This window comes from Myripristis murdjan, chromosome 5 (genome assembly GCF_902150065.1).
Source record: "Myripristis murdjan chromosome 5, fMyrMur1.1, whole genome shotgun sequence".
Lineage (NCBI taxonomy): Eukaryota > Metazoa > Chordata > Actinopteri > Holocentriformes > Holocentridae > Myripristis > Myripristis murdjan.
Genome location: NC_043984.1, coordinates 14,716,027 through 14,739,611, shown reverse-complemented (window position 1 = coordinate 14,739,611; position 23,585 = coordinate 14,716,027). Strand labels below are relative to the sequence as shown.

The 23,585-nt window shown below is 41.8% G+C and overlaps 2 protein-coding genes across 3 annotated transcripts in view; both read left to right on the top strand.

Moving 5' to 3' along the window:
• Positions 1 to 9,713: 9,713 nt before the first annotated feature.
• park7 (parkinson protein 7) lies at positions 9,714 to 14,751 on the top strand. Its single transcript, XM_030052676.1, has 6 exons — positions 9,714 to 9,936; positions 10,527 to 10,628; positions 10,826 to 10,885; positions 11,887 to 11,956; positions 13,773 to 13,859; positions 14,241 to 14,751. Exons 1-6 carry the CDS (start codon positions 9,847 to 9,849, stop codon positions 14,399 to 14,401), a joined length of 570 nt encoding a protein of 189 aa, XP_029908536.1. The 5' UTR covers positions 9,714 to 9,846; the 3' UTR covers positions 14,402 to 14,751.
• A 266-nt stretch (positions 14,752 to 15,017) lies between these two features.
• kcnab2a (potassium voltage-gated channel subfamily A regulatory beta subunit 2a) overlaps positions 15,018 to 23,585 on the top strand; it is a 104,985-nt gene continuing 96,417 nt past the window's right edge. The window contains exon 1 of one of the 2 annotated variants that reach the window (XM_030051390.1): positions 15,018 to 15,115. The gene's annotated coding sequence lies outside the window, so the exon portion shown is untranslated. Of the gene's footprint in view, positions 15,116 to 23,056; positions 23,288 to 23,585 lie in introns of those variants that run through there. The other variant, XM_030051391.1, reaches the window with a different exon arrangement.

The window sequence follows — 23,585 nt, the reverse complement described above, 5'->3', positions numbered from 1 at the left end:
AAATTTGCCCGTGTATCAGCTGCAGCTTTAACCTTGAGTTGAGGGTGCACAGTAAATATCAGCAGCAATTTGCATCAGGCACACAAGTTCACATTAGTGCATGTTGCTCATTTATTTTACACTGCACAGACACACAGACACACACACACACACACACACAGACACACACACACACACACACACACACACACACACACACACACACACACTCCTCTGCCAGTCCTCCGTGTGTAGTTTGTTTTCAGTGATAATAATTAAGGGTTTAACAATCGAGAAATGAGGTTGTTGTGGGAGATAAAGGAAATTGCAGAAATGCCATTTTACATGGTTTGTATTTTGACAGTGAAAAAGGCTGAGCCAAGAGAAAAGAAGAATACGCCATTTTGTGCTCTATGTCTGTGAGGGGCCACTGTTTTGATTTGGGCCCGCTGTGGGCTGTGTGGAGAGAGAAGGGAAAGAGGGCCCCTGTCTGGGAGAAAGGGCTGAAGCTCCGTTATGGGGCTTAAGTCTCCATCTATCCTAATAAAAAACACTTAAGCCAAACAGCCCCCCTCCTGCTCTCCCTGTGACTGGTCCTGGGAGCTACCTGCAGGCCCTCCACGGTACATATTTAATAACAGTCTCCACCCCAAGCAATGGGCAGTCGTAAGAACTGCAGGCAGGGGCATAGGCCTGGGGCTGCAGCATGGCATTCTGGGAAGGCTGAGGCTGCAGCAAGCTTGTGGTAGCGGTGTGAACGGTGCAGTAAGGTGCCTGCAGTGTTTCTTTCTCAAGTCTGAGGGGAGGGGGCCGTGCTCACTTTCAATCTTGATACTTGACTTTTTTCCAAACTTTATTCAATTTGAACACACTGACACATTTTATGTTTATTTTCTCCTCTTGCCTCTTTTTTCACTGAAGCTTTTTAAAAAGCTATTCTTTGATGGTGTTTATGGAAACAGTTTGAAGTGGTTTTCCTTTGCCACTGTAATCCCTATTTCTGTTTGACACAGACGCTGATGTGAATGAGAGAGAATGTAATGAAAGACTTGTGTTTTAGACGGTGTTAAACCAGAATAAAAAGTGGCATTTTTTATTTGTTTTGCCTCGTGTTTGATTCTTGGTAATGCAGACAATCAACAGGGTAGAGCAGTTAAGTGCATTATAAATTACTGAGAGAGAGCCACCTCGCTCTTGGAGCTCATCCTGATGCTGCTGCTGCCACTTTGGGTTATGTGAGGAGTAAAGTACTTTAGCAGGGACCGTGGAGCTGCTCCACAGCACTCCTTTGCATATCAAATAAACAGCAGGGCACAGTGGCGATGCCAACCCAGACAGCTATGCTGTATGTGTACATTGATGCACATGCACATGTTTATTAAGGTGTCATTGAAGTCTGTACACACTTGGATGCTGAATATCTTCTGTCAGAGCAACAGATCATTGTGACATATAGTCTATGAGGTTGAACAGAGTGTTTTTATATATGTAATGTGTTTGGTCCTGAGAAGATACTTCAAACAGTGAGGTCTCTACCTCCAGGCTGTGAGACTTTTGATCTGAACCATCGCATCACAGGTGAAAAAATGTTGATTAAAAGCAAGCCATTCACTTAACACACCACAGAAATCATGCTAGAGCATTAGACAAGAGAGATTTCATACTAACACTAAAACTGCATTTAGTTATGCACAGTGTTTTCATTTCTCTAAATTGCATTGCTTTGTTAAATAGGTGTATTTGAATAGCGCATGCTTTCACATACAGTAAAAAAAAAAAAGATAATGATTTTCATGCTGAAATCCCATGTTTATAGTCCCCTTTTCTGTGTCCTCAATCCATAAGGTGAAGATCCATGACTCTTATTTTCATCACAAAGCGTTCCAGGGTCCAGCAAACAAACTGTTGTATGGATGTACCATTGATTTCACATTCACACGTCCAGACTTAAAGGGACTATGGGATTGCCCATGAATCCCAAATCTGTGTGCTCCTCACAGACTGTCAAGTTGACATCCACTCTCTTCTGTAAACTGGCAAGATTATTCACTCAACAGGATCTCTCTCCCTTTCATCCTGCGAACTACAGGCCAATCCGGCCGCTGACAGCCAAGTGATAGCATACAGATGGAAATGAAGGCGAGTGGGGGAATGGTGCTGTTTGTCAAACACTGGAGAAGGCTTCTGGGTTCAGGGAGTAGACTGCTGCACTATAAGCCGGGTCCTGCGCCACTGACTTCTCTCACAGGAGGTTTATGCCTCACACAGTTGCCATACATGTTACACCGGCCCAAGGCTTCAAATTTATTACGATCTGATCACCACTGCGCTGTGCATCCAGAACATTCATCACCACAGACACAGCCACCAAAAAATCACTCTTTTTACAACAACCTGCTGATATTACAGCATATACTTGATGCGATCTCATTTCCTTGACAGAAAATGTATCATGTGAATTTTTTCTTTCGTGTACCATTAGCCACAAACTGATGTTTTACAAGATGTCCTTACAGTTCTATTTTTCCATATACAAATAAGAGATTTAAATGACTCCAGTGTCTTCCACTTAGCTAAACACTATACAGATGTGTAGCACTTTGGTTAGGCATAATGCTACCATGCCAGTGGTTTTCGGCCTGTCCTAGAGGCCCTGTTGACTTATGCTAGAGAATTTATTTTCTCCCTCTAATGTTCTCCAAACACACAACTATTCTCAGCTGAGCCACAACTATTCTGAAACATTAATATGGGACAGAACTTCTTTCAGTCCGCAGACGGGCTGTCATTCATGTCAGTTATCTGTGGAAGTAAATTATAGCCACAACCTTGATAACAATCATATAACAACTAAACTGGCCTCAACAACTGATATGAGTAATATGTACTGTGAAATGTATTTCCTTTTCCTTGGGCGATAGAAAATATACATTCTTCCCTGTAGTCCACCGAGCAACACAAAGAATGTATTCTGCCCATTCAGTCATAATGTTGGTTTCTACTGGAGAGGGTCATTGTGCTGTCTGGATCACAATTCACAGTTGCTGGAATGAAACCAATTTGAGCTCCTTTTAAGATAATGCAAATAAATATCAACTCTGATTTGCCTGTTTTTCATAAGTTTCCTCTCTTCCCTCCCTTATCAGTACACAGAGCATTTCTCTCTTTCTTAAGGGTCGAATGAAAGTTCCCTCTTTTCTTGGGAATCAAGGCAGAGGAGAAGCCTGGTCCAGGGCTGATTCATGTCGCACACACTGGTGGGATGTTATGCATGGATAATTGATTGTCGAAGCAGCATGGCCACTGTTGGATCTTGATGGTGCTACCGAAATGTCACCTTACTGATGTTACAGCGGCGCAGATATTAAAAAGGCTGGACTCAAAGGCTTCCATCCGAGCACACTCCTCTCCCACTGCGTCTGGGAGAGACAGCACTGTTTGTCAGGCTTCTATTTCAGAGAGTCAGATCTTGCATTCGCAACCTTATCTGCACAGGACAGTGCACCCACTTCCAGAAGTGCATTGAACATTTCCAATCATAGGGATATATCACTCTTCTTTTTAAGTGGAAATCAAAAGTGTGGGAATTGTGGAAAAAAAAAAAAAACAGACATAATTGAGATTGCATAGGATGTGTTTATAGGTGGTTTGCACCCTCCAAAACCCGGAAAAATTACACTCCAAGCTGAAAATATCCCCTATGACAACAATAAAGAATCCATCATTTCGTGGAAATGTTTTCATACCAATTCGAAGAAGTTTTTAAGGAAAATTGTTTGGAGGCGTCGCAGACATTAAGTCAGATAATGCAGTATGCATTTATATAAAAAGTAGGGGATTAAGTGAGTGGAATCCGGTTAATTTCAGAGTTAGAGGATAGTGTACCAAAAGCTGTGCAGGGACAGGTAAACTATATTAATCTATAAAGGCTTATGCAGGTAAAAATAGACTACACCTGCATGCTTCTTTACCTCCATAATACTTTGCAGAGGCAGACTATTGAACATCCATTTCCAATACCAAGGAATGTAAAAAGGATATTTTACCATCAATTTTCTGAGTGGCTTGGGTACATTGTTCAAGGAATGAAGCATACAGCTGCCACTTCAGAGGCCTTGGGAAAAACCTTAACGGAATCAGAATTTTTCGCTGAATTTGTTGCACCATGTTTTATGCTGAGTTGCAAACACGTGAAGCAGTATCACATTATATAAACTTATAATACTCATCATCAAGGCATAATACATTCATAAGCCAGTGTGGCCATCAAAACACAGTTTCTATATGAATTTGTAAAGTTGCAAGAATCTTGCCAAAATTCACATGCACACTAGATTGGTCTGCTCGCGCTGTTTTATTTTGTCAGCAAGTGACAGAACAAAGCACAGTTAAATGTTTGGAACTAATTTTTACAGTGCTGTTGTTAAATATTGGATTTCCATTGTGTACATCCTGTTGAAGGAATCGACCTTCCCCCTTAGTGTCTTTCTGGCATACTGAAACCATTCAGAACCAACGGCTTCCCCTATAATCAAGTGTGAATGAACATGTAAACTTAGCCAAGTATTAACAGAACTTGGCCTTTCTTTCATACACAGCAGTTCATGCTGCTGTGTGAATCCTGGTTGGCGTGACAGAGGTAAAAGGCAAACAGCTTGAGGAGTGGAGAGGACCCAAAACAGACAGGCGGGAACAGACCATACTGTTGAGGAGAGGGCTGCAGCTGAAAGGGAGAGAGGAGCATTAATAGCCACCATATGTGTGCATATTCTGGGGTCTCCAGAGTAAATTACATTACTCAACTCACAAAATGGACCATCTAAGAGACGTGCGTAACGTGGCCTGAGACAGCTACCGTGTGAAAAGTGGGCCGTTGTGTGTGAGAGCCATGGCCTGATCTGTCACGCTGGGGTTTTTAAGGAGAAACGGGGGTAGCAGCTGTTTGGTTCACCTGTCCTGTCCCGTACACGGCTCTCCATCAAACCAGAGGCTACTGTCCACACAGGACAGCACCTACAGCCATGTTCCTCCACAGTAATCTCAGATGTAACACTCCTATCTAATGTGACAACATTTACAAGACCACAGCCCCACTGTTTTGCAGGCTTGTAGAATTATATGGTTTTCCAATTGTATAAGCACACTGGTTATAAGGTGAGAGATATCCATAAACATGCAGCCTTTTTGGCCTGTGCTCTGTATCAAACCAATACGCAGATCTTTAAGGTGGATGCTGCATTGGACGAATCACGTCAGACATACTGCCCTGCCCTCACACTGGACCGCCAGGTTGCTTTAGGCTAAACTACATGCTCATGGTTTTATTGATGGTTATTTGGCCAAGTTCCAAGCGCCTACTGGTCAAAGAGTTGGAACATTTTGTCTGAGTTTACTGCGGAAAAGTCTTTGATGAAAAATATGCACAGCATGAGTATGTGACGGAATTAAATTTAACTGTTTTCACATATGTTCCCTTGTTTGAGGGGGAAAGTTACTACAGCACTGCTTAAGCCATGGATTATCTGTCTGCGTCTCTCTGCCTCTTTAGCATCAACATGAATTCACCCACTCAGAGTCTATCACACAACCACAGAGCTCCCTGAGAGAGAGCGGACCTTAGGGAAGCCTGAGCAGGGGGGGACCTCGACAGAACAGAGTGGAGCGGAGCAGGGTTGTGGTTGAGCCCATGGGCATGGCCTTCTCACTCTCTGGCAACCACTTTGTTAGGCACACAACACTAATCCTCCTTGTGTCTTTATTACCCTCTCTGTAGAGGAGCAGGCCGAGGCTGGGACTGGGGGGAAGAACCGCTGCAGGGCCAGTATCATCAGCATTCCTGTTTGAAGATAGGCCATGCTGTACAGCATTAAGGCATCTAATAGAGCTGAGGAGAGAGCAAAACAGATAGATACTCACAGAGACAGAGAAAAGGAATAAAGAAAAAGGAGAGTCACTTTTGCCCCCCTTAAAATAGCACCGACGGGGGCATAATTTGAGGCTAGGCAGATTATTGCAACCAGAAATGGCTGTGAGGCAATTGTGGTTCATGTGGTTACACATACTCAATAATCTAAACAACACATTAATGTGCTGCCTTAATTTGTAATACTGCCTCTGTGGTTGAAAACAATTTGTCATGCATTGGATTTGTAGGAATCTCATTTTGGATAATTCTAAAGCATTTAACACAAATTGTTTAATGAATGTTGAAACATATATCCAAATGCATCTCTGCTCAGTTTGATAGTAAGCAATACACTGTCTGTGCATCTAAAAACATTTGCTTGACAAAGAAGACAACTGACTGACTTTTCCCATAGGTCTTACAAAGTGCCACCATTATTTTGTATATTTTCTTGCCATGATTATTGTAAATGTCATTGTGACACAGTTGGCCTTGCTATTGAGCGAGCCTGCTCAAAGTTGAACTCACTCAGCTGGCGCCATCTTGTGACTGTATTGGGCTGCTGTCTGCCAACACAGGTGCATAAAATTCAATGTCACCTTTTCTCCCAAATCTCTCCAGCTGTCACCTGAGAGCTTGGCAGCATAAGGTAATAGCATCAAGATGCAATCAAGATTATATGCTTGTCACTCATTCCATGCACTCACTGGCTTACAATGTGTGAAAGAGACACAAGATAAAGCCTGTGCACAGATGGGCAGATAAAATGCTCCTAAATATTCATCAGTTATCTGAGTGCAGCAATGTAAGCCCTGAATGCTGCCATTAGCTGGCTGGGAGGAATAACCAGTTAGCACAGGTCTGGAGCAAAATGAGCTGAAATGTACTGATGTAAAAAAAAAAAAAAAAAAACAACAAACAAAAAAATGTCTCAATGTTTTAATCTGTCCCTGTAGAAGCAAATTTACTGTAACCACTTTGAATTTTGTGGCACCTCCTTACTGGGGATCTGAAACAGGGTTTGCAGCTGTATATCTCAACTGAACAGAGCCTCTGCATGTAAGCTACATCCGCATTTCAAGTTTATTTCCATGTTTACACCGTTTCATATTCTTTGCAATAGTAACAGGATTACTTTGTGACAAACGGTAATTTGTGGAATTCCCTCATTTCAGTCTGAGGATTTTCCTTTTTTTCCTCTCTCTTGCTCATAAAAAATGATTCTGTACTCTAGAATCCCCAGAGGTTTGATTCCAGAAGCCCTTCAGGTTTCCGAGCAGACCTCTGCGAAGGGCCAGATAAAGCAGAGCAAGGCCTGGTGTTGCAGGCATGAGGGCACACCAGAGAATAATAATAAGCCATGGATTTCACTGATGAACACCCTCTTCCTCCGCAAACAGGGCAGCACAATCTCAAAAGTCCCAAAGAGAAGAACACACACTCATATACATATATACCAGAGAGAGGGCAAGATTATTTGCTGCCATGCCAGCTGCGGATCAAAAGGTCTGACAATAAAGCAGTATCCTTAAGCTTTGTGTCATGATCCGTGCTCCAAATTTATAACATTTTCTCTTTAGAGTCAATAGAGGTCACAGACAACCTGTCCAACAAAAAGAGGAGGCAGTCCCGTGCTGATATGTCAGATATGCCCGTTATATCGATCCGTCAGTCGTTTCAGACTCATTGTTTTCAACTGTCTCAGACACTTTGAAACATTTCCTCAGTATGATCATGCACTTTATGATTACATACCGAAAGGAATTAGTAAATGTACATAAGTGAATTAATGTATGGAAATTAGCTTGAGTGCCACTGTGGGTCTGGTTTAGTTGATCCCCAGCTGCATATGTTGGTAATCACCGCTGCCTCTTGGATTCACTCACAGGCACGCAATAAACAACCTGCTGCCAGCACCCCCTACGCTTTTGTCTAATCTGCCGTTTCACTGGGCTCTAGTTTGTCGCACAAATATGAAAGTGAATCTCAGCAGCAGAATGCACAGAGGCACATTAACTGGGACGGGTGCCTGCACACTAAACCCCCAGACATTAAGTCTAGGATTTACACTGGAATATGATTCCCGAAGTGTCTTAAGAGTTTGATGCAGAAGTTCTCAGACACAGCTTCAAGAACTTGGTGACCTTAACAACCTGCTGCCTGGTGTCGGCTTCAAAATTACATTTGTTGTCTCACTGAATTAGCTCTTTGAATTATTCATCTGGTATGCCTATGTTTAACTGTCACAGAATGCATGGTTTAATTTAAGAATACTATTTTGGTATTGTCTCAAGAAATCTCTTAGTTACATTTTCCAGTCAAATCAAAACTCTACCAGTGGATGACACTTTCTCTTATTGACAGATTGTTAAACTTTGACTACTTTTTCATGAATCTCTTGACAGCTTTTCCTCAATCATAGGTTAATGCCACCACCTACTGGAGGAAGTACGGCACTGCCTGTCACTTGGTGCCTCAGTAAGCACCATGCCATGATGCATGGTTCCTGCCATCAACGGATGAGAAACAGTGTTTCAGAAATAAACCACAAAGTGATGATGCTGTTATAACACCTTTAAAAAGATTATGCTGAACTTCACAAAAGCAGTTTTCTTGTTCAGCTGTGATCTACCTGCCAGTAGTTTGTATTAGCGAGCACTGTTTGTTCTGGTGCACCTGTGCAGCATATGTACTATGTTGACGCTGTTCATTTGTAAATTACACAATACTGAATGCTGATATTCCTTGCTAAAGGCTTATTTAGACAAACAGTAAAGTTGGTCTTGTATATCATATTGACAGTAACAGTAGTACCCTATCATGGAAGTTGTACATTAATAAGATAAAAAATGAAACATTCGAAATTACATCAGGGGTTCAGAAGATAATAAATAAACATCATAAAACACTTTCCAATACAAGTGTGCTTTAAAGTGGTTTTAAAAGATACCTTAAGGCATGCACGGACCGAACAGCTTTTTAAAGAGAAGGTGATTTAGTATGACTTGTGTTAAAAATTATGTTGAAATGTTGGTCTCCAGGAAAACATTTGGAAATCTATCATATTGTGATGTGACATGGATTTATGCAACAAGTTAACAATGCTTGTTGTAATAATGGTTAAATGTTAAGTTGCATTATTTTATTAAGATCTTTTGTTAGTGGGGATAAGGAGGAGGAAGAGAAAGGGTTAGGGTTACTTCTAGTTAAGTAGGATTTCAGTGGTCTTTCCACCCTGATGGTATATGGATTGTATTTGCAGTATGGCGTGTGACATCTACATGATATGGAATGCAGGCCATTGGAGGTATTGTGATAAGGGGCAATGTCAATAAACTTGAATGGCCTTACAGTCATTGTGCAATATCTCAGCTCATACTTTTATCTTTGGTAAATGTTGATTCTGGACCAAATACCGATGACAATCTGTCATCACCAAGACGTCCACTTGCATTTGTGCTATATATTATCCCATATCCTTAGCACAGGTTTACTAATATGCTGTCAAATATAACTTTAACTGTGTCCATGTGGTAAAAGAGACTTTGGAAAAGTTTAGCTTCTAATGCTTTTTTTCCTCTGGAGAAAGCAGAGGCATATAAATTTAATTTGTTTTGTGTTCTACAGTCACCATGTTGTCACTGAGTTAGGGGTATGTTCTTTTGGGGTATGTTCTGGTTTTAGCTTTCAATCTAATTTTCTACTAGAGATGACACTTGCCATTCATGGTTTACACTGTGTACACTGAGTGCCAGGTTACCATGCAACACGTTCACGTGAACACGGACTTGAATAGGAGGATAGCGTGACGCGGCATGGCAACCTCGCTCCTGTCAAACTGAGTGGTGTGTGTGTGTGTGTGTCGGGTCAGCCTGCTAGTCAATGTGCATGCTGCTGAGTCCTGTCCACAGAAGTTAGCGCTCAGCCACCTGATAGTCGCACATATATATACAGTCTAAATCATGGCAGGCAAGAGAGCATTAGTGATCCTGTCGAAAGGTGCGGAGGAGATGGAGACGGTTATTCCGGTGGACGTCATGCGCAGAGCTGGGGTTTGTACCGTACCTCGCTGTAGGCTGCCCAAGCTAGCTAATGCTAATAACAGCCAGAGTAACTTAGCAAGCTAGCATCCACTGGTTGCTGGTTCCCCGTTTACCCAGTTTAATGTCTTCGTGGTGATCTTCACTGTTCAAATTTATGGTAACTTGTATATTGGTAGAAAATAAAGCGCGGTGAGTGACGTTAGAAGCATTTGTAACAAGCTAACGTGAACGCTAGCTTGCTAACTTTGTCCATCTAATGTCAACAAGACGTAACGTTAACTAATAACAGTTAGCCAACAGTCTAAGTTAGTTTTCTTTTCTCTGTTTTGTTTTTTCTTATAATTAAATCCACTGTTAGTTCAGCTAGTCCCCACTGGTTGGCGCCCTCCCAGCCTGCAAACTGAGTGCAAAGGCCAGTGTAAATGTCAAAGTTTACAGTCATTTTAGCTCACCGCCATTTGACATTTTTCAAAATAAGTCTGTGACAAACTATGTAAACAGACTGCATCCTTACTAGAATGTAGGCACTGTAGCCTGGCATGCTATATCCATTATCATGCTAATGACGGTCCTCTTTCTAAAACCTATACAACCTGCAGATTGCTGTGACGCTGGCAGGACTGACAGGCAAGGAGCCAGTCCAGTGCAGCAGGAATGTCGTCATCTGTCCTGATGCTAGCCTGGAGGATGCCAGCAAGCAGGTTAGACCCAGCATCCCTTTACTGTTAATCCGTGTTAAAACGCTAGCCCAAGGCCAGGCTTAGGGTTTCTAAGCGTATCCAATATTTCGTATTGTAAGTATTTTCAGTTTCCTTTGCACTATCAATCAAACTGTGATGGCTGGTGTTCTGCAATTTCAAACCTTGTCAGCCTCCATCTATCATGGTTTGTCTTCCAGGGTCCATACGATGTGGTGCTTCTGCCAGGGGGAATGCCAGGGGCACAGAATCTGGCAGAGGTGAGGAATATACATAGAAATTATATGTATACATTATTTTGCTCTATATGTTCAGATTTTACTAGGTTTTTGTTACTTAGGCTGTTGCAAAAGGAGTTTCTGAAAGCATTCAGTGAGAAACTGAAGGTACATTATTTCAGTAGAACAAATAAGGGAAGTTAATGCACATCTGGGTGGAAACCACACAATGTTGGTACATAGGTCCCATTGTGATAGATTTTTTGGATGTTTCAGACATTTGCTGGGGCGTTAGTGAACCTGCCCTATTTTACACATGAAGTCAATGATAAAATTGACCAAAAAAAAAAAAAAAAGATTTAACACCATGTCATCATTCATGTTCCTGTTGATATGGTGTCCTCAGAATTATCAGTTCGGCCTGGGAAATATTGATAAAATAAAACATCACAGTATTTTTGACTGAAAACCTCTAACAATATTGTGACAATATTGTAGGGATGAAGATTATTGCTTTCATAAGATATTCACATATGAGATTTCTGATAAACAGCCATTAGTAATATGGACATGGTGATCAAGCAGGGAGAGGCAAACAGCAGAACAGCTAAAATAGTCAAAAGAGTTCAAAAAATGTCTTTCCTTTTACTGTAATGCAGCCTTTTAAACCAGGATGGGACAACACTGTCATATCATGAATATTGCAATATCCAAACTACCAGTTGATATCTAGTCTCATATCACAATATTGTTATATCGATGGATCTGCCAGTCCTGTTATCACAATTGTACTTACTTTGCTTTTGCAAGAAATAGTTGCGGCTTCAGAAACGAGAGTGCAAATCTGTTGTTTTTTCAATACTCATATTCAAAAATAATTGACCCAAAATTGCACATCCTTTGTGTAGATTTCATTCCCCCGTATTGCAGGACAGTGTTTACACAGTCGCCCAGTCAACAGAGCAGCCACACAGGCACACACATTGTACGCAGGCAGAGAATGACTCATTTTCTATCTGGTTTCCATGCTGTTTCACTTGTAGTCTCCCGCAGTGAAGGAGGTGCTGAAGGATCAGGATGGCCGGAAAGGCCTGATTGCGGCCATCTGTGCAGGTATCGCTGACTAAACTGAACTAAGATGATATTTCTAAGGGACTGTGGGACCAACCTCTGATAGTGGTGGCTGTATAATCTATAGGATAACATCTGAATGTGACACGTCCCCAAGGTTTGACCACCAAGCTATGGCTTTGATTCAAGCCATAGCTTGGCTGTAAGTTAGTTGTCTTACACAGCACAAGTTATTCCAGAGGATGATATGTAAATTGGCATTTTCATGATTAAATGTTACATTTATTAAAACATTTTCCATATCAAATCAAAACAGTATAACAATTAATGAACTAGATGTTGTCTTACAGTGTCACCTACACATATTTTGATTATGCAACAACAAAAAAGTAATGGCATACATATTTATACTGCCAAGGTATTGTCATGCCTAGGATAAATGGGATTTTGATTTATTCATAACAAGAATCTGTCTTTGACAAAAAATAAAAACTAACAATATATATTTTTTACTGAAACTGGACATGAATCATTGAATCATATTACAGAATTCAGTCTCCAGCATCTCAGTAACACACCATTCCTTGAGGGTCATATTATACACATGTGGAGCTTCAAGTTAATTTTCAAAATAATGTCGGATTGTCATTTGTCATGAAGTGGATTGCAGTGTAAGATGAAATATAGTCATAACCAGCCTGTCAACACCATTTGTTTTGACAAGCACATTATTAATAGACTACAGACATGATTTATAATTTTTTGGTAATATTTGCTCCGTTTTTGGCATGTGGACTAAAAGGGTGACAGTTTGATTAATAACAGCCCGTAAGTGAGCCCACAACCACTTTTATTTGACAGCTTGTATTGAGCAAGGACACTGGAAGGACATTTTGAATAGGGACAAGGGGCCCAGGCGGCAGAGTGAAGGGTGTCCTAGAAAATTATTCAAACCCTCACAGGAATATACAGTTTAATTAACCTGCCAACAAGAGCACCAGTAGCAAGACCTTAACATGAAATGGTTTTCTTGACATATTTTTTGAAAGTAGCCAAGAAGAACTTAACTGAAAACCAGGATTATTATGTGATCCATTAATTTGATAATTGTAACCAAGGTTAACGCCCCAATTGTACCCAGTATGCTTCTATCATTGCATATAGGTCATGTGCATATAGGAGTTTGGAAATCCTCAGTTGTTGCAGAAGCACCTTACCCTGGACAAAGTTTTTAGTGTCCATCAGAGAGAGGAGATGAATACTCATGATTGCCCTCCTCTCCAGTGTCAGTCTTGCTGTCTGACTCCGGTTCTCAGACAGTCTCTTTCTCTCTCTCAGACCGGCGTCCTCTGGGTGGAGACGAGCTGTAACAAGAGTAGCTTGGCTTTAACTGGCAGGCCGCTGTTCTGCCAGGGAAAAGTGTAATCTTTAGACTGCATGGGAAGGCAGCCAAGGAGCATAATCAATAACTTTCTATTTATTAACAGTTTTTGGATGAGCTCACTGCAGTGCTAGGACATTGCCAAAGTTAATGCAGCAGCAACCAATGTGTCCTGCATGTACCTTTTGTTTTTCCTCTTGGAAATAGTGAGGAGTCTTTGGATAGACTGAAACTGTATACTGTGCATGTATATTCTTAGACACTTTTTATAGTTGAGGGTGCTTTTCCAGGGCTAGTATTGTCATCAGATATTTTCTACTATGTGGCATCTTATTTGTTTGTAACATATTACACAGCTAATAACAGCGTAATGATAAGATGGACTGTTAATTACAACATTTTCTACATGGCATGTCTCTAGTGCTTGGCAATGGAAAACAGTTTGATAAACCTGAAGCAACTTCTGCTTTTCTACAGGTCCCACTGCTCTTCTGGCACATGGCATCGGGTTCGGCAGCACAGTCACTACCCACCCTGCCATGAAGGATAAGATGATGGCTGGAGGTACATACAGATTACATGCCAACAGATCAGCTGAAATATACATCTAGTGGTTTTACATTTTCTGCTGGATCCAAGGAATACTAAAAGAATTGTAATTATTTCTGAAGGGCAGCAGATGGAGCTGTAATAGCTCTATCTTGCCCCATAGTGCATCACGTCACTATGCAGTAGAGGAGAGCACACCATACAGAGGTGAAAGCGGGTGTAGGAATTTCTCAGAATATGCTAGAATCAGGTTATGAGTGGTTCGAGGTTTCTATATGTATGTGCTTATCACACAATGCTATTTCTGACTTATGTGAGCCTTTTGAACAGTAGCTCTAAGTAACTCATACCTTTATTAACCTATGCTGTTGCTCTCTCTCTCTCTTTTTTTTTTAGATCACTATAAATATTCAGAGGCTCGAGTACAGAAGGATGGCCATTACATCACCAGCCGTGGGCCAGGAACCAGTTTTGAGTTTGCCCTAACGATTGTAGAGGAGCTTATGGGGGCTGAAGTTGCAGCTCAAGTGAAAGCACCTCTTGTATTGAAAGACTGACTGTAGCCCTGTTGAAACAGCCACTAACCTGCAAACAGCACTATCAACCGTAGCAGCCTGGCACTAAGTCAACTAATCCAACTTGACACCAAGAATCAGAGAAGTAGTGACAAATCATTGTCAACAAGTGATATACCTGCTTTTATTCTCATAGATTATTATCCACTTTTATATTTCTCAGTTGGCAATGAAAGGAATCCCTGCACTTTAAATTTCTTATGTGCACTATGGATCACTGCACATTGTTTTTCCCAAAATAAATACATTTCAGTAGTTTGTTGTTATTATTTTTATGCATTCGGACATCTGTGGTTATTGCCATTGTCAATAAAACAAAACAGTGCTGTGCCTCTCTTTGTCTTGCTCTGCCTGTACCTTAACACTGAAGGTCACTGTTAGTTGAATTTCACAAAGCTGCAGTACACCCAGGAGACTATTTTTATGGTTGTCTGACATCTAAATATGCATAATGCACTGTATTGTGAAAGCCTTAATCGTAGGCGGTAGAACGCGGGAAACAGAATCCAAATCGATTGGCATGCGACGCGGCCAATGAGAGGCCTCGGCTCGGCTGCAGTTAAATTTGAATGGCGAATCACAGCGCGGCCGCAGCCAGCGGGGCGGGGCTCTGCTGCAGCGCGTGGTGGCGGTGTCACGGCAATAAACACCAAAAGGTCTTCACACACTAAAGGAGAGGAAAAGATTTCGCTAAAGGTAGGAGTGCTTGATATTTCCCTACTAACTTCATAATTTTCACCATTTAGATGCAGTTTAACGAGCCGAGAGCAAACGTTGTGATATCTGTGCGAGACGTATCCGAGAAACCATACAAACCATTCATGTCTGATGTTTTTTTTTTTTTTTTTGACGTTGTGGAACAGTTTAGTAAATCTCGGTACTATTACAGGAAATGACTGGACATTGCGTGTAACCTCAACCTTAGCTAGACACATCACAGCAACATTGCCAAGCCTTGTGCCGATAAAACAGTGCCTTATTGTAATATTTTTTATCAGCTGATGTTAGCTTGCTAAGCTTTCGGTGTTGAGCCCCAACTTCGCTGCCATGGTGTGTAACGGATTGACACCCTTCTCTTAAATAACCTAGCCAGGGTAACGTTAGTGTTAGGTATTGATTGTTGGTCAGATGCGCCTGCAGGCTGAATACAGATTAATGTTAGTTAAGTTGAAGAGCCATTCGTCGCGTATTAGTGTTGGGGAGATCAAGTGCCGGTTCTGCAGATCTGAGCCGACATGGAGACGTCAGATCCAGAAGCTCTCCATCCTCAGCAGCTGCAGTCTGACTGCGCTGCACACACTCACTGTAACACAGTCACAGTGCAGCAAGAAGCCAGGCTATTTCTGCTCTCAGAGCCATCAGCACACTATCACGACGAGGAAATGCGCTGGTATCACTGCTAGAATAATGAACCCGGGCTGATCTTGTGTGCAAGGTTTACAATCTGAATGTAGATCACTGGAAAAGTCATAATCTTAAGGTTGAGGGAGTGTCGCTGTATACTTTGTCATTATTAGAATCACTGATCTTCCCCATAAATTGTTATTTGCTGTGTTCCTCCTCAAGATGGAAAGGCAGCACTTGAGCAGTGCATCTGTCTGCAGCAGCGTTTTGTAGCACGAGTTTGCTTCATCAGAGGTATAGGCTTGATTGAAAAGAGGCCTGTCACATTTTTCTCTTTTTTGTGCGGGAAACAGGAAGAATGAGAAGTGTTAGCATCACATCTCTCACTTGAGTGACAGAGGAAATGCACTGTAAAATCTTGGCTAGCTGTTGTACTTGCAGTTGCTGAATATCTCTTCCTGGTAGACTGCAGTTTCAACTGCCAGGAAACCAAATCTTAGTCATTCTTAGATTTTGCATGCACAGCCACAGCAGGCAGGGGTTATCCAAATGAGGGGGCAAGTCAAGTGGCTTTTTCATCCACTATTATACAGGGGTTTAACCACAAGCAACAAACCAAAAACCATCCAAACTGCAAGACTCAGAATGCAAAAAGAGGGCACTGGAACCTGCTCTAGTCTCCCCATATCAAGATCATGACTGTGTGTACCTGCGCATGACCACAGGTTTTGAGTATGTGGCAAAAAAAAGGCTTAGACTTGTTTGCTTTGGACAGGCTTTAACATTTTAGATGGCGCTGTGCCTGACGTATTGAAGCAGACATCGCTGCACTATATGCCTGAGCTCTTATGATTCATTTATGTGTTTCAGAATAACGAAGTAATCTATGCCACTCTCCCGGAGACAATGAGAAATGCTGCTGGATAAAATAGTCTGTCGATAGGGTATAGCACATTCTCATTAATGCTGCAATGTTTTTCAGCTGGATATTTCTGGAATGTTAACATTTTGCGCTGTTGCACATAACATGTTAGAATTATTCTGCTTGAGCAGCTGTACAGTAAAGAGCTTGAGGCTTGACTCCCTATTTCTGGATGGGGCAGGGGAGGGTGAGGGTGAAGTCACTGCGACTGAGTCATTGGTTTGGCTAATGATGCAATTAGAGTGCTGTACTTTGCATCTCCTGATTAGATCCCCTGCTCACATAGGCCTGTGGACAGTGAGGGCTGACTTTGCTTGCCTGAGTTGCCTTTGCAGGTAATCAGCTGATAAATCACAAAAGGCAATATACATTTTGCAAGCAATACTCTCAAATGTAACTGCTACATTTGTATAAACTGCATAGGTAGCAAGTGGTATAATGCATTGGCCTATGCCTGGCTGTGCCTTCACGACCCCACCCAGTGTGGAATTTAAATTATAATATCAGCAGTCAAACAACTTTGAAACATTGTAGGTACTTTGTGTTGTTTGCAAATTTTGCAATAAAATAGCCCTGCATCTGAAGTTGGAATTGAGATTACGCTTTGTCAGCAAGTCTTATCGATCACCTTGTTTGCATGTACACATGGACGTGGACAAAACACCAGCCAAGTCAAGAGGAAAATCTATACCAAAGATGTGACAGGAACAAATATTGTTGCGTTTGATGCTGTGTTATTTGGTCCTGGTGCATTCATTATAGATAATGGGGAGGCTATGTTTTGGATTGATTGTCTGCATTTTAATTAATCAGCCAGTACATGTTTACCCTAGCAGGCAGTACATTCTGAATAATTAGACTTGTGGACTGAACATTGTTTGGAGGAATATTCTCTGATGGTATCTACAACAGCAGACTGATTTCTGTGTTTATTTTTGGGTCAGAATATGACAAGGTAATTGCAGAGCTCCATTAGACCTGGATCTAGAAAATTTTCAAATGCAAAGGTTAATGAAAAATGCGGAACTCGGCCATTCAGTGTTAAACTTCTCACTCTCAGTTATTAGGTCATCTACACTGTTGCTGTGATCATGTAATTAGGATTTCTAGAGACAAAATCGGGCTACAGGACTATTTGGGGAAATGTGTAAGCTTTGATTTCAGGGATGCTACGTGTAGGATATTTTTTCAGTATATCAGAGTAATAAGCACAATTGATGGGACATTAGATAAAAAAATGGTTGTCTTTGTTAATCATGTCATGATCGTTTTGCTTTTATTTGGTCAAGTCTGGACGTTCCTGGTTTCAGTTCCCTGAAAAAGCTTAGGTATTCCTCCAGGTAGCCTGGTAAGTTAAACATTAGCAGCAACAAGCAGGGAGATTGTAATATTGTAAATTAAAGGAGAACAGGTGAGGACGCAGACTTTTCTTTGTACTGGCCAAAGTGACAGGAAACCCCATCACACATCACATTCTGTTTCCCAAGTACGTGACCAATAGAACAGAGAAACTTACACCCACAGCTAAATGTGTAATTTTACAACCTGTAGTAGATAATACATGTAACGATACAGAAGCGAACATTGCATAGCATTAGTTTAATATTAAATTTTTGTGTCTTCTTTGCCTTGTAGCTGAATTCTATTTCTGCTGCATAATTATTCTCCATTTATGATCGCCAGATAAAGGCTTGCTTACGTCTCTGCAGTTCTAAGATATGCCAGCCTTTTCCATGGCACCTCTTGTGACTGTAGGGCTGTGACGTGTTGAGATGGAGATTTAGCTCCGAGTGCATAGCTGTAGCAGTTGCACGCCGTCACGAGCCCACAGCGTTGCTGTCAATGCTGCACCTTGACGCACTAATCTACCATGTCAGGAGCTGAGCGAGGATTGTGTGGCTTGCTGTGTTGTACAAGAAGTTATAGACTAATTCCTTAGAGCCTTTAATTTTGTTTACTTAATACCTGTCGCTTGCTCTGTGTGTGGTAATCCCAGTGAGACCTGGCAGAGACGGGAGTACTACAGGCCTAATGGCCTCCTCTGGAGCAATACCCAAAGGACCTCAGAGTCAGCGCAACATGAGCCCGAAAGAATAACCAGTGACTCACTGTAGACTGTTGGTGATTTGTAAAGTGAATATGTTTTATTTTGCGATTATTGGTGCTTGCTGTATCTGTAGTAGCGTAGTAATGTGGTATCTCCATTTACAGACCCATACATTGGAAGTTGTTGCTACATTCCTGTCAATAAATAATACACCTCAGAGTTTTAAAAGTTGAAAGGTGCATTGATATGCACTCATCCATTGAATATTGTTGTTGATTTTTTTTTTTTGTCACTTTGGTATGCTTGGGTGGTATGGGCAAAATAAAATATCATAATGTCTTTGACCACCTGATACGATAGCACATAGCTATAAATAATAGACCAGCTAGAGAAGTCTAATAAGTTCAGAAAAATGTATCCTTTTAGTGTAATGCAGTCTTTAAAACCAAGAGAAGACAACACTTATGCCAAACCATGATCAGTGTTTCCTCTGTAAGTAATGATTATGTTATGATTTAAAAACTTTTTTAGCACTAGAACCTCAACTTGAATAATGACAAAGGGACAAACAGATGTGGGACAAATATAGAATTGGTGCTCAGAGGCACCACAGCTGCACAAAAATTATAGTGGAAACACTGCCATGATATTACAATACTACAATATCCAGTCTCAGGATATATTGCCCAGACCTACTTGGAGCCATATTATGCAGCCCCAAGACCTGCATGTCTATGACAGCAGGAAACTATGGGTTAATGTTAATGGATTGGCTTTTTTTTTTTTTTTTTTAAATCGCCCAGCTGGTATTGAGGAGGGCAAGCACTTAAGCACCTGGCAGGAACATGGGTGCATCACCCTTCCTTCATGCAGCTGTCTGGCAAAGCTCCAGAGAGTAACATAATCATCATTACACATTCCAGGCATGCAGCACTGCATATACATGGTACTGTACAGAGCCACCACGCACTGCCCTGTATGAACTTTGGAGGTAGAAATAGTAACTTTTGAAGGGCATGAGATCAGGTTTGCAAAATTTATTGGCAACAGTGGAAAGAATGCTGTAGCAGAGTACATGACCGTGTAAACCTAATATTTTGCTCTGTTTTGGCCCCTGTTACAGATGGTGAACCATCACTCTCCAGCATGATTTTATCCATTCCATAAAAGGCAACAGTAACTGCTTCATGGCATGGGAACATTAAATCCCTCTATACATCATGCCATTTGCTCATCATCAGTCATGTCAGTGCTGACAGATAGGGGTTTAGCAGTTCCCTTTCACATCAGGGGTCTTAATAGGTATTTTTCTCAGGATTGGTTGTTTGTCTCCAGCATTCAAGAAAATCTCTTCAGAGACTGCAGTCATTGTTGGGTGCAGGCTGAGATGTGTTGGTGTGGTCCTGTTAGGCTGTCTGGCAGACGTCCCTGCTGTCATGGGTGGGGAAGGAAAAGCCGTGGAGCTGCAGACTGAAGCTGGAGATGCCGTGACTCGGCTTTGAGCTCCGAGAGACGGAGGCCAAAGACAGTGGTGCGCAACAGTGAAGCCACAGCAGTTCCCTCAGGCTCTGGGCAACACGTGCACACACATTCACACACACGCCGAGAGAGGAAAATGTGTTGATGCAGTTTCAAAGGAAACTGACCTGAACGACATCCTGATACAAATACTAATTTAACAGGATGAACTTATGAAGGGATGTTTTATTTCGTAAAAGTAGAAGTATCTAGAGTACCATTAGCATGATGATAATATGAATGTCTTTGGCTGAACGTGTCAAATGAGCAAAGTTAAGAATGTCTGTTGGATTTCTGCTCGTTGCATCGTTAAGGTTATGTTCTGATGCACATTTCAGTTCTGTTTCATTTCAAGCACTCAACTCAATCTAATACCATAGTTACACCTGTTCCACCCATTCCAGTTGGTAGGTGTTCTTTCTGTTTATTCAGAAACCTTAATCACTGTTTCAGTCTCAAATGCTTTACAGGCCCACATTGTATAGAAAACAAAACATCCCCTGACCTAAACCCTCATAAAGGCTCTGCTGCCTGTCCAGTTAGCAGATGCCCAGTGCGCTCCACTGGGCACTGACAACCTGTTTTACCAACTGTGGAAAATACATCATTGTGGCCTTCTCCCATCAATTTGTTCAATTTCAAAGACACATAACTTCTTTTTCAACTTAGTCCTTGGTTCGGGATTGATTAGCAAATAATGTGACTATTATATCTATATTGTGATATGACAGGTACTGTCTGGGACTTTGGATATCGTAATATCATGATATCGTATGGCATGATATGGCTTCAGTGTCATCTTTCTGATTTTAAAGGCTGCATATTTAAGGAGATGCAGTTCTCTGAACTAGCTGTTCTATTATTTGCCTCTAACTGCTTGGTCATCGCTTCCACATTACATTGATGAACATGGTTGTTTCTCAAAAGTCTACAATCTACAATGTTGTCACCACGGTAATTGGTTAAAAATATCATGATACTGTATTTTGTCCATATTGCCCAATGACTTCTGAAATCCCAATCCTGCCCATGGAAATCAAACTCTTAATTTGGAGCATATGAACTAAGATGCTTTTACATGCAAAGCTGATGCTGATGTACAGTAGTACACATGCGATACTTTATCGATCCCTGTTACAAAGCTGTCCTTTGACTCATTCCCCTCTATATCGGGCGTAGGGATGTCATGAGAAACGATACTTTGGTATCTGTATGTCTATGCCAATAGTCCAAAAATGTGATGGTACCCATTTTCTATGGTACCGTACACACTGGATGTATTTATTTAGATAAAGTATTTATTTAGATTTAGCCTTCAGCAGGCCGTAACAGATTCTTCTGGAACTGATGGGGGCAGTATACATACGATTTACACTTGTTCAAGTGCCCGCTGAAGAAGAATGCCTACCAGCAGAAAGACAAACGCATGTGAAAGATGGCTCCTCCAGGTGCAGCTGGAGCAGCTGCTGCACCTCAGCTTGTCCAAAAGAAACACAGCAAGAGCCGTTTATGGAAGGACTTTGTGTCCGAGGCAGGTGCTCAGGGGATAAAAATAAATTCGCAAAACAAAATATGCAAATAGTTGTCTCCTTTTCTAATTATGTATAAACCAACTTATTTCCGTGTTTTTCTCATGTCTCTGCTGGATACAGCAATTGAAATTCTGTGCAATCTAAAAAAAATGTTATTTACGCACAGTTGACTTATTGTTTGTTTGAAAGGCTTGAATACTTCAACAGATTTTAATAAAGGAGTGCATGTTTAAGTAAGTGGCATTTTTTTCTTTTATTTCTTTCTTTTTTCTTTTACCATGGTGTGGTATCGAAATGGGTATCGATAATTGTGGAAATTCACATTTATTGGTATTGCCTACTGAATTTCTGGTATCATGACCACCCTAATAGAGTGGACAGTGTGCAGGGTGAACTAGGGACCTGATAGGGCTTCTGTGCCTTGCTCATAGACGCTTTAGAGGAGTACATGCCTGATGTGGCTTGAAGCCGGGTCCTCAGATTGTCCGTTGTAGGGCAGTCTCACTATGCCGCTGTGCTGCCCCTTGCATTTTTGTTTGACCTTCTGCCATGGTGAGGAGTTGGCTTTTTATTTAACAACAGTAAATTCTTCCCTCTCAGTTCAGTCAGTGTTTGCAAAGAGCTTGAAAACATCATGTAGAACGCCCCCTGGCTGGCCAGGCCATGTTCCCTTGATGTGTAGCCAATCAACTTTGAGCCAATTCCAACGCCAGCAAATCGACCTCTTACTGAAAGGGAATGTCTTGTCATTGAATTTAAATTGAACACACATGCTTCCTCCATGCTTTTCCTCTGGCCCGCTCCTCCTTTTTCTCAGTTTCCAGCTCACTCCCTCTGTTTCACTGAATACATGCTCACTTGAATGCTGACAGTGCAGAGGTAGGTTTGTGTGTGTGTGTGTGTGTGTGTGTGTGTGTGTGTGTGTGTGTGTGTGTGTGTGTGTGTGTGTGCGTGCATGTGCGCGCGGACGTGTGTGTGTGTCTGTGTGTGTGTGTGTAAAACTGAAAGAGGGGAGGGAAGGAGAGGGAGGGGCGTTGCCTTTAATACATCTGCTCTCCTCAGTGACTCTCTGAGCTCACACATTCATTCTCTCCTCTCTCTGTCTTTCTTTCTTTCTGTCTTTATTTCCTCCCTGCTCCCTGTTCCCCTTCCTCTTCTTCTTCTTCTTCTTCTTCTTCTTCTTCGTCTTCTTCATCTTCATCATCTTGCCCTCCTCATGTGTCAGTCTTTTCTGTCTGTCCGTATTTCTGTCTCTCTCATGTCAGACATACATACGTGCTCATCTCACACAGACACATAATCACAGTCACACGGGATCACACACAGGGGAAGCTGTTCACCAGTCTTGTGCCATTCCTCCTCCTCCTCCTGTACTACTTCTTCTTCTCTCCTCTGTGTTTTCCCGTTCATCCCGTCGGATTTTGGCTGCTCCTCCATCACAGCTACCCTCCGTTCAGTCCCCTCTCGGTTTGGTTCACTGCGTCAGGAAGCGGCTGCAGACTGAGGTGGGTGTTTTAAGAGCATCATTGCTAGGTCTGAGGCTCTGAGGCTGTATGTCTTAAGTATCTCTCCAGCACCCCCACCCCCCACCCCTCCCTGCACTTCCTCTCCTCTCCCTCCTCCGGTCTGTCAGGGAGAGTAGTAACGATCGTGTGTATGTGTGTCTGTTGCTACAGGGGAGCAGATGCCATACTATCTGTATGCAGCAGTGTTTAACATTGTCACACAGTAGGCAAGGGTGGTAGCATATCTTCCTTTGTAGATCTCTGTCTCTTTTAGCTGTCAATACCGCAGATGCTGCTG

Coding starts and splice junctions, on each gene's coding strand:
- park7 (XM_030052676.1), top strand. CDS start 9,847: ATGGCAGGCAAGAGAGCATTAGTGATCCTGTCGAAAGGTGCGGAGGAG. Junction 10,629..10,825: donor TGGAGGATGCCAGCAAGCAG/GTTAGACCCAGC, acceptor TTTGTCTTCCAG/GGTCCATACGATGTGGTGCT. Junction 13,860..14,240: donor GGATAAGATGATGGCTGGAG/GTACATACAGAT, acceptor TTTTTTTTTTAG/ATCACTATAAATATTCAGAG.